General features: G+C 36.0%; 1 protein-coding gene across 2 annotated transcripts in view; it reads right to left on the bottom strand.

Moving 5' to 3' along the window:
• LOC126811146 (bromodomain and WD repeat-containing protein 3) overlaps nucleotides 1-15078 on the bottom strand; it is a 274126-nt gene that overhangs the window by 141717 nt on the left and 117331 nt on the right. For both annotated transcript variants that reach the window (XM_050536628.2, XM_050536629.2), the window contains exon 18: nucleotides 1416-1506. In XM_050536628.2, coding sequence (XP_050392585.1) covers nucleotides 1416-1506 — 91 coding nt within the window. The remainder of the gene's footprint in view (nucleotides 1-1415; nucleotides 1507-15078) is intronic.

Here is a 15078-nt window from a genome sequence, read left to right as displayed (position 1 = left end):
AGCTACTAAACGATACTTTAGGTGTTTTAATCCGGTCACACCCGACCGTGAAATCACGATTTTTGCAAGAGCACCGATTTTAACTGGTTTTTTTTAAATATCAAATATATTTATATGACTACGGTTTCACCGGTGCCACGTTACCCTAAACATATGTCACTTCCGGTACCAATGAAACCATTAAACAGGTTTCCACATAAGCATTGCACACATCAACTAAAATTGACGCTGAATCAACCAATTCCAGCAATATCAATTCATTTTATACATTTGTTACATGTAAGTGTACAGTATTTCCGGTGATAATGAAAATGTCCAATTAGTTTTATGAAATCAGAAATGGCATAAGGCATCACATGGTGAAAATTTTATGTAAATCGAATAATAATTGCCACTTTTATAGACCAAAAACCTTGAAAAGTGACTTGTATAAAACCGTCTATTTCTCTGCAACCGTACAAGTTAGAAACCATTTTCTGGTATCTGTATGATCGTATGGGTTTAATCTATTTGTTGATTGGAATCAAATATCATAATTTTAAAAACATTACAAATTAGACTCATTTGAATAAAATATCTGTTTTGAAGGCTAAAAATACAGTTTTTGCCAAAATGACGTTACTTCCGGTGATAATGAAAATCTTAAATTACTTGTATGACATTGTAAATGGCATTAGGTATCACACAGTGAAAATTTTATGAAAATCGAATAATAATTGACACTTTTATGGACCAAAAACCTTGAAAAGTGACCTGTTGAAAATCGCCTATTTCTCCGCAACTGAACAAGTTAGAAACAATTTTGTGAAATCTATATGACCTTATGGATTATATTAATATGTGAATGTAAACAAAAAATTAAAATTATTAATACATATTAAATAATTCTTGTTTGAAAAAAATATTGATTTTAAAAGTTAAAAATGCACTTTTTGACAAAATGTCGTCACTGCCGGGATCTTTTGGAGGTAAACCTATATTTCAAGTTTCGTCAAAATCGGATAAGAATTGTGACCTGTAGAGTGTCCACAAACAAATTGTGGACGGACGGATATCCGGACGGACAGGGGCGACGGCATAATACGTCCACATGTAAATGTGGGCGTATAAAAATTGTGACCTCTATAGGGTCCACAAGCTAAAAACGTGATTTTTCGTACAATCAGGGGCCATAATCCATGAATTTTCGATCCGATACATGCCAATATCGAAAGCAGCCGAGCTTTTTTGGGGATAAACCTATATTTCAAGTTTCGTCAAAATCGGATAAGAATTGTGACCTGTAGTGAGTCCACAAACAATTGTGGACGGACAGACAGACAGACGGATTAATGGATGGACGTCCGAACGGTCAGGGGCGACGGCATAATACGTCCACATGAAAATGTGGGCGTATAAAAATTACCCATACTTACATCATGAGCCCCTGCAGGTTTCTTCTTTCTTTCAGACATGAATTTTTTATGTTCCACATCACCTAAAGCTTGTCTCACTTCTTCACTTTGTCTGAAAATATTGTTGTAAGTACAGGACTTGCAGAAAGAGGGGGAGAGAGAGATCTTTGGGATATAAACCTATACATTAAGTTTGGTCAAAATCAGATAGGCAACGAAATATACGCCCACAGTAGCTAAATCGTCCAAGCGGTCGTCAAGGTTTGTCGCAAAATTATTCTTTTGTAGGTAATGGGGACATATAGAAAGATAGGTTGCCAGGCAATGAAACATATGCCCACCAGCAGCTAAATCGTCCAAGCAGTCGACAAGGATTGTGACATATTTATTCTTTTATAGGTAATTGGGGGCATTTACAGGACAATTTCATACAGATCAGATCATAATTTTCTACAAACTGAAACAAGGGCCTTAACTCTGGAAATAGTAAACTGAAATTGTTGAAATTCGACAGATATTTTCATTTTACTAATTTAAATAATGCAAATAAATTTCATACAGATTAATTGGTATATTTTGTTGTTCGAGCGTTCACAAGGTTCAACAAAGTGAAACAAGGGCCATAACTCTAGAAGACATTAACAGAAATTGTTCAAATTCAATATTGGCTTCTTTGTTTCACTAATCTAAATGATGCATATAAATTTCATACAGATCGGGTGATAACTTTTGTTGTTCGAGCGTACAAGATTCAATAAAGTGAAACAAGGACTATAACTCTAGTAGAAGTAATTAACGGAAATTGCTGAAATACAATAGGCTTCTTTGTTTCACTAATTTAAAAAGATGCATATCAATTTCATACAGAACAGAGCGTTCACAAGCTTCAACAAAGAGAAACAAATCTAAAAGTATTTAACGGAAATTGCTGAAATTCAATAGGATTCTTCATTTCACTAATTTAAATTACGTATATCAATTTCATACAGATCGGATGATAACATTTGTCGTTCGAAATGAAATGAAATGGGGACTAAAGTCCTACTCCGACTGGGCTTATAAAGACGGGCATAAGCCATACAGTGTGCTATGAGTGAAATTTTGCACGGACAGCAGTACTGTGGCCTACTCTTATATCAAATTCCAACTGTCAAGGGATCTTTTACATGCACACAAATGTCTACACGAGACCTCTGTTTTCCGTCCCATCTGAATGACTAGACAGCTGTGCTCGTCAGACCCTTCGTCCTGCACCACGGACACGAGGAAACCACGCCGGAAAATCCTAATAAACTTTCACAGTAAACCCCGGGAGAGAAAATGCAAGCTCCAGGCTAGCGAGCCAGCATCTTACCCACTTAGCCACCAAGGCTCCCTTTTGTCGTTCGAGCATTCACAAGGTTCACCAAAGTGAAACAATGGCTGAAATCCCAAAATAAACAGATGACAAATATTAATTAATTGCAGATTCATCTTTTTCAAAAGTATCGAGTAATCAAACTGATTATCTATGCTTAGTCTAAGCATAAAATGTTCACGATCAAACTCAGGTTTTGAAGTACCTGGTAATGAAACTATATAAGTTTCATCGTTCTCTATCAGTTAGAATCAAAGTAATCTTGTCCCAAAGCATCAACCAATAAAATTGCTTAGCTTCAATGGGAAATATTAATCATTGAACTCAGTCAAGACATTCGCCTAATGAACATCTACATGTACACATCAATTAATTTAAAAGGAGAATTATATTCCAAAGTCTTGACCAATCAAATTGCTTGTCACTACTTAGCCTAAGCAGAAAATTCTCATGATCACGCAATTAGAGCCAAAGTTATCGTGTTCCAAAGTCCCAAACAATCAAATTGCTTATCTCTGCTTGGTCTTAGTGGAAAATACGTATGATCGAACTCTGTCAAGGCATTCACCAAACAGACACCTACAGCAATTTTGAACATTCTACCTCAATTAGAAGGAGAGTTGAGTTCCAAAGTCTCAAGCAATCAGATTGAAGTCTCTACTTTGCCTAAGCAGAAAATCCTCAGCACTGAACTTTAAGGTATTGATGTAATGAAACTATACATGAAGTTTCACCACTATCACTCAATTAGAAAATCCTAATAAACGACCCAGAAACGATATTGAACATGAAACGTTCTTTTCTAGCACCTTTACCAACAGCAAGAAACTTCCAGACAATCTTGTCCCGTACCTATGGGTCTTTAGATAACTTAAATTCAGCTTACTTAAATGTGATAACCACATCACTTTTTTAAATTTATCTATAGAAAAACAGTTTGTACCTAAATGATTAAACCAAAGCAAAACTCTACCACAAACTCCAGATTTTCCCAGTCGCTTTCAAATCCGCTGGGAAGCGGCACATCAAAATTTTGGCAAAGAATTAACCATTATTCTATTAGACTACTGGAATAACCATAGAAATAAAATACAGAAAGAATTAGAAGAAGTTACCGAAGAAATTAAAAAGATAGACGCCAGTGAAGAAAACAAGGAACTCCTCTTTTCCATAGTAACCAACGCAATAGAAGATTTCAAAAGAAGACCGAAAAAACCCAAGAAAATTTCAGAAAAGAAGTCTGAATGAGAAAGAATTGAACCAATTAATCATCAATTTATCTAAATTCAAACTTTCAAAGATTCATCTTGAAGCTTAATCATTTGGCCTGAACTTTATACCCACACCCTCCACAACTGAAGAATTAAGCATCCTAACTGATTGAAATTTTTTCGAAAGAACCATCCGACTCAATCATTTCCACAGAAATAATCCAAATAGCCATAATTATTCACCTCGCCCGTTTGCTAAACCAACCAGATGGACTCCTCCACCAACCAGATGCCTATGGAAGACCAAATGGGACAATATTCATGATTCTAGTTTATACATTCCAGTTTGAATATTTTAGACACGAACGTAACATTCTAAACTAATGATTCTTGTTTCTACATTCTTATGTCAACATTTCATGCACAAAATCAACATTTTAAACAAAAAATTGACTTTATGTTTCATTTTCGGCGTTTTATCGGTAACTTTTATATATCATTAAATATTAAAATTAAAAAATAATTTCTTAATTTTACACGACAAAGAAATCAATTCATTGGTTTCTAAAAGTATCTAAAAAAAATCTGGAATTTGAACTCTTATGAAAATATTTTCTACGTTTCAAAAATCTTGAAATGAAAATGTCCAGAAAAATATGACCAGGTAGTATTTAATACAGCCATTCACCCAATACAGGGCTAGACTTACACCACAACGTGGCTCCCAAGATGGATTATCTATAGTAAGTTATCAATGGTCAGCTATGATAGAGATTAGAGACAATAGTAGTAATGAGATAATCCATCTATAAACATTAGTCAACTTAGTAAATGAATGAATGGATGTCACTTAAATACTACCCATTAACAACTATAAAATATTCTTAAGTTTAAATATATATAATTACTATGTATTGTATATTGTTACCAAGTAACCTCTAGTATATTAGAGGAAAGATTGTAGATCATAGGTAGAACCCCACAGGCAGGCAAGGGACAGACTGAAGGGCAGGTCTCTGATAAGTTATTTCTTAGATGCTGTTCCTTATTAAGTTACTTAGCCTGTGGGTCAGTATTATATATATATATATTATCATTGTTAAATATTGTTACAGAATATAAGATTATACTAAGAGAAGTGAGTTATTGAATTATTGTATGTTTAATCGTACACCCCCAATAGATTGAACATACAACCCATCGTCGAAGGTTGGACCATAAGCAGGTCCATAAACCCCGGATGATATATGGGGAGTGCCAATTGATCAACAGAATCTCACAAGCCAAGCGAGTGTTCTTCTTTGTGTATACACCCTAGGAAAGAAAGCTGATATTTTACTGATTTTTCTTCCTTTCGACAAAACAAAGAATGATGGAGAGTTGTAACAACCATGCTACATATTTACAAAAATTCTCAGGTTATGGACAAAAGGACCCTATACTATGGCTAGATTCATTTGAAAGTTATTGTGTTCTTCAAAACTGGGAAGAGGACAAATATAAAGTAGCAGGCCTTAGATTAGCTATGAAAGACAATGCTGCTGTATGGGTAAAATGTCTGCCAGAAGAAACAAGAAGTGACTATAAATCAGTGATGATGGTAAAGAAGTGTTTAGGCTAATTACACAGAGAAAACAACAACCAGGAGAATCTGTGGATGATTACCTTACAGAAATGAAAAGACTTCTTTTAATGAGATCCAAATATTTTCCAGAGGATTGGACAGCAAAAATTATGAGAAATGGACTGCAACCAGAAATACAAAAATGGGTTGCGTATAAAGACAAGTCTCATACAATAATGGGAGTCGAAAAATGTGCAAAATTTACAGAAAGTATATGTAATTATTATGCAAGGGAAGAAAACAGTGAAAAATTAGAACTTCATCAAAACGAACAATCAAAACTTGAGGAGGTCGTGAATAACTATCATGCACTGTCGAATCAAGGCAACCAAGAATATGAACAAGTTTCAAGACATTATATGGAGTATGAACAAGGCCCAAACAATAGAATGGATTATAATGAATACAAGTCAAGGCTAGCAGAAGGTAGGTGTGATTACAATTATCATAGTGGCTATTCATCATATCAGAACTATAGGTTTTCTCAAAATCCACATATGGATTTGTGTCCCATTTATGTATCAGATAACACTAACCATGATAGTGCTAGGAAACGTCATCAAAAATATAATAACAGACATAGAAATGTTACACATTATAACAAACTTCCATACAAAAGTCAAAAAAATATCAACTATAAACAACCAAATAATAAAGAATTACAAAATAGTCTGTTAATTAGAAATAGGTATTGTGACGAAAACACTCAGTCCAAAAAGAAACAAAGTCACAAAAATATCATCGATTTATCAATTAATGTCGTAAATGCGGAGCAAAATAGTTTCATATCAGTAATGTTAGGGAAAATATGTATAAGAGCGTTAGTTGACTCAGGTGCCAGTGTGTATAAAATATCTAAAGATCAATACAATAATAGTGGATTGAAAGACATACATCAACAACAACCAACTGAGACTGGACATGTTAGAGGTGTTGGAGGTTCACTAACAAAGGTACATGGCATTGTGTCATTACCAATACGAATAGGGCGACTAACACTGCACCAAGAATTCCTTATTTTAGATAGCAATGTCCACTCCTTAATATTAGGTGTCGATTTCTTACAAACACAAAAGGCAGTGACAGATTTTGATTTACAGACACTCAGTCTTCAGAATGGAATGACAGTTGTACCACTTGGAGAAAAACAATCATCAGTTACAAGGTATTTGGTCAAATTAAAGGACAACTTAAAAATTCCAAAAAGAACGGAAGCCATAGTACCTGTTGTTATCGAAAACGTTGGATTGAAAAATGGTATAGGCATCATTGAAGCAAATAAAACACTTATTTGACTTATAAATAAATGTTATGTACTGGGTGCTAGATGTTTAGTAGATGTCATTAATGGTTTAGCTTCATACAAACTGCTAAACCCGACCAATGATGATGTGAGCCTAAACAGTAAACAAGTGTTGGGTATGCTGTCATGGGTGTGCGAAAATGAAATCCTACAGGAGCTAACTGATGAACATCCACATGTCAATGTCATGCAGGAGTCATTGGACGCTGCTGATGACAAAAACAAAGCATTCATTGAAGAAGCTAAATCTCTGGGTGTGGATTTAAGTGAGGCAGATCTAAGGGAACATCAAAAGCAGCAGCTGCTGACATTAATTGGTCAGAATAGGGATGTCTTTGCAAAAGATATGTCAGAGTTAGGCTCATGCAATGTAAAAGATTCCTATCATACCATTGACACAGGAGATGCCAAACCAATAAAACAAAGGTTTTATCGAGCAACACCAAAGATGAAAGAGGAAATGTCGAAAATGATTGATGAAATGCTAACAAATCAAGTAATTCAACCTTCTACATCTGAATGGTTATCGCCAGTGGTTCTTATCAGAAAGAAATCAGGTGATCTTCGGTTTACCATTGATTACAGAGCCTTAAACATAGTTACCAAACCAATCCATTTCCCCTTGCCCAGAATGGAAGATGTGTTCGACTGCATTGGAGAGGCTCATGCTAACATTTTTTCAACGTTAGATATGTTTTCGGGGTATTGGCAAGTAAACTTGGACCCTGCCACAAAGCACAAAACAGCGTTCACATGTCACAGAGGTGTTTTTGAGTTCAATCGGCTACCCTTTGGCTTGTCGAATTCACCAAGTGCTTTTCAACGTACTTTAACAGAAGTCCTGAGAGATCTGACATGGAAGATAGCACTAGTGTACGTTGATGATATTATAGTTTGGTCCAGGTCATTCGAAGAACATTTGAACCATCTAACTATAATTTTTAGCAGGATTCGAGATGCAAACTTTAAGTTAAAACCTTCCAAGTGTCACTTTGCGGCTCAAAAGGTTTTATACTTAGGTCACATCATCTCAAAAACTGGTATTGCTGTGGACAAAACAAAGACCGAAGCAGTACAGACATTTCCTCGACCAAAGAACGTCAGTGAAGTCAGAGCATTTATAGGACTGTGCAGCTACTACAGACGGTTTGTTAAAAACTTTGCACAGAAAGCAGCGCCACTCAACCAGTTGCTTTCAATGGACACCGGAAATAGATGAGGCATTCAAAATGTTAAAGAGGGCTTTGATATCACCACCAATACTTCGATACCCAAATTTTGAAAAGAAGTTCTTGTTGCATGCAGATGCAAGCTCCAATGCCATAGGATATATATTAGGACAATAATCAGACAACTGTGAAGAAAGTGCAAGAGATATGTCAGGAAGCCATAACAGAGGATCAACTGCAGCAGACACCAACGAATCATGTGGAAACTCAGTTTAAGAGCATGTCAACAGCTGAAATATTGGTAGCAGCAGAACAAGCTTATCTCCAACAAGCACCTTTAGAAAGCATACAGGAAGTACTGACAATACTGCCAGAAGAGATGCAGAAACTTCAGGCAGAGGATGTTTTATTGCAACCCCTCATCAAATTTCTAAAAGATGACATTCTCCCAGAAGATGAAATAAAGGCCAGAAGAATCCTAATTGAACAAGGCTTTTACCAACTAACAAATGGCATACTGTATCATCTTCATTCACCACGAGGGAAAGGCACCAAAATAGAAAGAGAGGTCAAACAACTATGCATACCTCAAGATATGAGAGATGATATTTTAAAGAACTACCATGACTTCTTAGGTCACCAAGGCCAAGACAGAACACAAAAAGCCATACAATTAAAATACTTCTGGCCAAAAATGTATTCAGATATAGAAAAATATGTCCGGTCATGCAAAACCTGTCAAATGTCAAAACCGTACTACCATAAAAAGCCAGCCACACTTCGTCCACTACCCATTGGCACCACATTTAGCAGAATCCATATGGATATCTTGGGCCCACTAAAGACAACAAAAGAAGGATATCATTCAATTCTATTGATTGTATCCGATCTTATTGCAGGCCAGATCAATCAGATTGGCCAGATATTCTTCCAGGAGTCCTTATGGCTTACAGAGAGAGAGAGAGAGAGAAATGGGGTTCAACGTCCACTCGACACAAACTAGGTCATTTCGGGACTAACATATGGTTTAATTTTATTTCAATAATTCGCTTGCGCATAGGGGTCTTTAGCAGTGGGAGGAAACCGGAGGACCCGGAGAAAACCCACGAGGTTGGACAGGCGCCCCTACTCCTTGTCACGTACAACCGGGGATTCGAAACCACGCCAGTCGACTCAATGACAGACTTTATGATACAGCGCGCGCACGCTAACCATTCAGCCATCCAACCCCCCTTTATGGCTTACAGAGCTACACCAGCTACAGAATCTACCAATATGAGTCCCTTCCATATGTTATTCGGTCGCGAGCCCACACTCCCAATTGATTTTGAACTACTACAACCAGACAACCTTAAAAGAGACGCAAAACAATATTTTGAGCAGATGCAAACAAATCTAAAAACTGCGAACGATATTGCAAATAAAAACATTCAAAGGGCTCAAGAAAAGTATAGTAAACAACACAACAAAAAAAGCGGCACCACCAAATTTTAAAAAGGACCAAATGGTTTGGTTATACTGTACTAAGGTACAGGTAGGATTTTGTAGGAAACTTCAACGTAAATGGGTAGGACCATATTACATCTGTCATGACTTTGAAAACAACACCTATAAATTAAGAAGGAACGCTGATCACCAGCTCGTCAAGTCACCCATTTATGCAGACAGATTAAGGCCTTACATTGATCCTGCAAAGCGCCCTACCAATTTGCCTGAGATCCCAAAAGACCAGCAAACGGACCTGAATCCAGAGGAGATCAATCAAAATCTGTCACAAAGTAGAATAAAAGTTGCTATTTGTTACAAGTCAAACTTAAACAGTTTGTGACATTCTAATTTCAGTCAGTTTCAGCGTGGTTTCAATTCACCTGTTGTATTACACAAGGAGTAGGGTCGATAGTCCAACCCCATGGGTTTTCTCCGCGGCTTACAACTGCTAAAGTCTAAAGACCCCTACGCGCAAGGGAATTATTAAAAAAAAAAAAAATGAAGCCAGTGTTAGTCCCGAAATGACCCTCTCTCTCTTTCATTCTAGTGTCATATGTATACGCCAATGTATACACGGGTCGTTTTTTCGTCCCATCCGAACGACTACACAGCTGTCCTTGTCAGGCCCTCCATCCTGCACCACTGACAAGGGGAAATAGCTGAAACAAATTATGATCATGCCTAAAAAATATAGGTCGCTTAAACATTCATGATTCCAGAAAAAATGTCACTGTGTAATAAACTGACTTTAAATTTTCTAAATTTTATGCCAAATTTTAATCCCTTAGTCAATTTTAAGAAATTATGATCTGATCCCTGGCTGGTACGCCTTTGTCAGTAGATGTAAATGGATTATATGTTTGACAATAAAACACACGGTTGAGAAAGAAATGTAGGCTATGAGTAGCAAATGAATACGGGATGCCAATAAAGAAATGGGGGGGGGGGCAATGCAGCGCTGTATCATGAGGTCTGTCATTGAGCTCTCTCTCTCTCTCTAGTTTGAAATGGAAGGTACAAATAGAAATATACGGGTGGCAAATATAACATGCAGTTGGAAATGAAATGTATTGGTAGGAAATGAAATATACGAATGGTATATAGATAGAACATGTGGTTGGCAATGAAATAATATGGGTAGCCTTCTCCTCCGGGTGGTTGGCGGGCGGGCAGATCAGGTAGAACAATTTCAATAAGCCTTTGCTGCTTTCGCAGGAATGAAAGTAGATTAAGTTTGTATTTTATCTACTTTGTGATAAACAAAAGTGCAAAGAAATGCGTTTTCAATTCAGTATTAGTAAAGATATCAAATTTCACAGAATACGGAACTTTTCACATGTGTGCTACTTCCATCTACACACGATGTCGGTTTCACTGTCTACGCTTCGCTGTGAACAAAGGTGTTCATATGCACTATGAAGCTTCAAATAACAAATGACAATTAAAAAGGGATTCTGGGTCTGTATTTTGAATAAAAGCACAAACAATCTGCAAGAATGTTAGGTTTATTATATAAAACGAATGGCGAATAACCATCCTTATGGTTCTAGGCTATTCGCCATTCGGATGGTGAATATCCACTCCGCATTCTCTTCGTATGGATTATTGTTACGAGTTTATGAAAGTTACGAAGAATTATTTTAAAATATGAAGACGCTGAATGGGTTGTAAATAGCTTAATTTTACATCGTTTTTCACCTTTTAATCGAAATAGCCAAAAAATTAAATCGAAATAGCCAGAAAATGAAATCGAAATTAAGAAAACTGAGTCCGATGTTATGTGCACATTTGCATGGCGCATCATTTTGGTAATATCAAATTTTGAAAAAATAATATTTGCTTTCAAAAAGTGGTACCGAACTGTCAAAATTATAGTTTTTGTTAAAATTATGTCACTTCCGATGCCGACAGATAACTCTATCGGTAACAAAACCAGAAGCTGCCAGGCAGGATACGCCCACATTTTCGAGAGATGGATAGAGAACAAGCTACAAAGAAAGTGATTTTTCGTACAATCAGGGGCCATAATTCAGGAAGTTATGGTCAGATCATCTATATGTACAATCAACTTTGAAACATTAAATTTTGTTTCAGCACCAGATATTGATTTACTAGATCAGTGGTTCTCAACCTTTTTTGCCAACGGCATACTTTGGAACACATATAAAAATAGCGGCACACCTGGCTAAATATATATGAAAAATTTTGCAAAATAAAAACATGTGAAGTCATAGACATAATACAACCGTAGACACAGACTAGTCATATTGACTCCAACTAAATAAAGAAAAACACCTTCATGAACTTACCAGTAGACAACAGTGAATACTCAATTGAGATCACATGGTTTTTCGCATTTTCTTAAGTGTGCCGTTCAAAATTTTGCGACACACTTAGGAAGATCTTGCGATCATTATGTGATCAAAAAATGGGCGCTAAAGGGGAAAGAATTTCTAAAGAACGATTAACAATCCTATTTTGTTGTAGCGCAACCGGTGAAAAACTAAAGCCTCTTGTGATCGGTAAAGCAGAGAACCCGAGATGTTTTAAGGGAGTGGACAAGATCAACCTGCCAGTCAATTGGTTGGCCAATCGCAAAGCTTGGATGACAGGTGCCATTTACTCCGATTGGCTTGAAAAACTCAATCATCAAATGAGGCGTCAATGACGTAACATTCTTTTGTTTATGGTCAATGCGCCGTCACATATCTGTGACACGTACAGCAACGTAAAAAATATTAAATTTTTGCCACCAAATACTACATCAATATTACAACCACTAGATCAGGGTATAATCAGAGCATTTAAAGCACGATACAGACATCATAATCGATGACACATTTGATTACGCGAATAGATGAATGTAGTAAAGTCAGCGATTTGGTGAAGGGTGTGACTGTGCTAAATGCTATAAATTGGACTGCCAAAGCATGGCGTGATACAAACGTTTCAACAATCAGCAAGTGTTTTAAGTGCCAGTCCACGAGAAAACCATGCAGAAATCGGGAAGGTGATTCCATTCATATTCACAGGGTTTGGTCATGCCCATGAGACTACTCGATAGCTAAAACCGTTGATCTTAGAAATTGACCATAGCTGAGATACGGCAAACAGGTGTTTTTGGGGGCTTTTTGCTCATTTTTTCGTCAATTTTAGGCAATGTTAGCTGCTGTTTTTCAGGTTGTAAATGAGTACTTATGAAACAAATGATGATTCGATATATTAGGCTAAGTAGTAATGTTTCAAAAAAATGAAAAAAGAAAAATCTATCTTTCCACTGAGGGGTGCCATTTGGTTATTCCTGAAGGGTATAAATCGAACCCTATAAAGTACCCAACTTTATGCCCCGATATCTCCACTGCCGCGGGGTCCCATGAATTATTTTTGTGGTTGTTAGTAAACGGGTACAAGGTCTCTCAATTAAAAAAATAAAATTTCATATATCTTCATACGCATGCGCGATAACATTGTCTAAGTTTTGACAATTTTGATATTGGATCATCTGATTTTTATATGTTCTAATCAATATAGTCACAAAATATGGACGCTAAACGACTCGATACCATCGGCAATTGACAGACTAGCATTTCGAACCCGCTCAGGCAGTCGTAGAACCCGCTCTGTCAAAACTATCAGTTCTGTTATCCAGCCATCCTAGCCATGTGGCGTTTTCACTGTGTATCCTAAAGAGACTGGGCATGTTTTATTGAAAGAGTGTGGATTTATTATGCGGACGCTAAATACTAAGAGTGATTACTGGTGATATCTGAGGGAGCGTTTCATTGATATTTACTATTTATCAATGATAGTAACATCGTCCTGCTCATATTTACTATTTTTCAATGATAGTAACATCATCCCGCTGATATTTACTATTTTTCAATGATAGTAACACCGTTCTACTGATATTTACTATTTGTCAATGATTATAACACCGTCCTGATGATATTTACTATTTTTCAATGACACCGTCCTGCTCATATTTACTATTTATCAATGATAGTAACATCGTCCCGCTGATATTTACTATTTTTCAATAATAGTAACATCGTCCCGCTGATATTTACTATTTTTCAATGATAGTAACACCGTTCTACTGATATTTACTATTTGTCAATGATTATAACACTGTCCTGCACACCTGATGATATTTACTATTTTTCAATGATAGTATCATCGTCCAGATGATATTTACTATTTGTCAATGATAGTAACACCGTTCTACTGATATTTACTATTTGTCAATGATTATAACACCGTCCTGATGATATTTACTATTTGTCAATGATAGTAACATCGTCCCACTGATATTTACTATTTGTCAGTGATAGTAACACCGTCCTGATGATATTTACTATTTTTCAATGATAGTAACATCGTCCCGCTGATATTTACTACATATTTGTCAATGATAGTAACACCGTTCTACTGATATTTACTATTTGTCAATGATTATAACACCGTCCTGTTCATATTTACTATTTTTCAATGATAGTAACATCGTCTCGCTGATATTAACTATTTTTCAATGATAGTAACATCGTCCCGCTGATATTTACTTTTTGTCAATGATTATAACACCGTTCTGCTGATATTTACTATTTGTCAATGATTATAACACCGTCCTGATGATATTTACTATTTGTCAATGATAGTAACACCGTCCTGCTGATAGATCCTGATATACACTGAGGAGATTAGATTCATGAGGTACTTCCACTATTTTATCCTTCTGATATTTTGTAAAAATTTATGAATGTAAATTTTGTATGATATTTTGCGAGGGTTCATGAATGTAAATTTGTATAATACTGTATTTGATATTTTGTAAGGAAAGGATTCATTGAATGTCTCCGATATATTGTGAAAAATTATGAACGTAGTTTTTGTATTACATTTGATATTTTGGGAGGGTTCATGAATGTAATTAGATGTGATATTTTGTAAGGATTAGTATTCCCTCCTGAAAGTAAATTTTGTATATATTTGATATTTTGTGAGGATTAAGGATTGACTCACCAGGTCAATAACGGGCATTGCCCAATTTAGTATTTAATCTGTGATTGTATATTCTTACCTCAGAGAGCAATCTGAGCTTTCTGCTTTACGTACAACAAGTTAAAAAAAATGTTATGAGTTGGACCAACATGTATAAAACTAATCTACTACTAGTACCAATAGTTGCTGTTTTATATATATGTACACCTATTGCTACATTAAGCCAATTGAATTAAAAATTTTTTGTTTATTTTTGGGGCTTTTTGTGAAGATAATGATCACCGTACTTTAAGAGTGTAGGACTACTACTTGTAGGAAGGGTATAGTCTAAATATAGATGATTAACTCGTTGGTCGCAGGTAGAGGTAAAGATAACATCGGTCCTGAAAATTGAAAGGAAAGACAAAATCTTGCCTTTTTAGTCGTGCTGACCTGAAACTTTTTAGAGTGTAGAATTTATTTTCCAATCTTGAGGATTTAGGCCTACCTTTTACTATTCAATGACTACTGTGAGCTATGACAGTTCTCTCAACT

Source organism: Patella vulgata, chromosome 2, assembly GCF_932274485.2.
Source record: "Patella vulgata chromosome 2, xgPatVulg1.2, whole genome shotgun sequence".
Classification (NCBI taxonomy): Eukaryota; Metazoa; Mollusca; class Gastropoda; family Patellidae; genus Patella; species Patella vulgata.
This window is presented reverse-complemented; position numbering and strand designations above follow the sequence as displayed.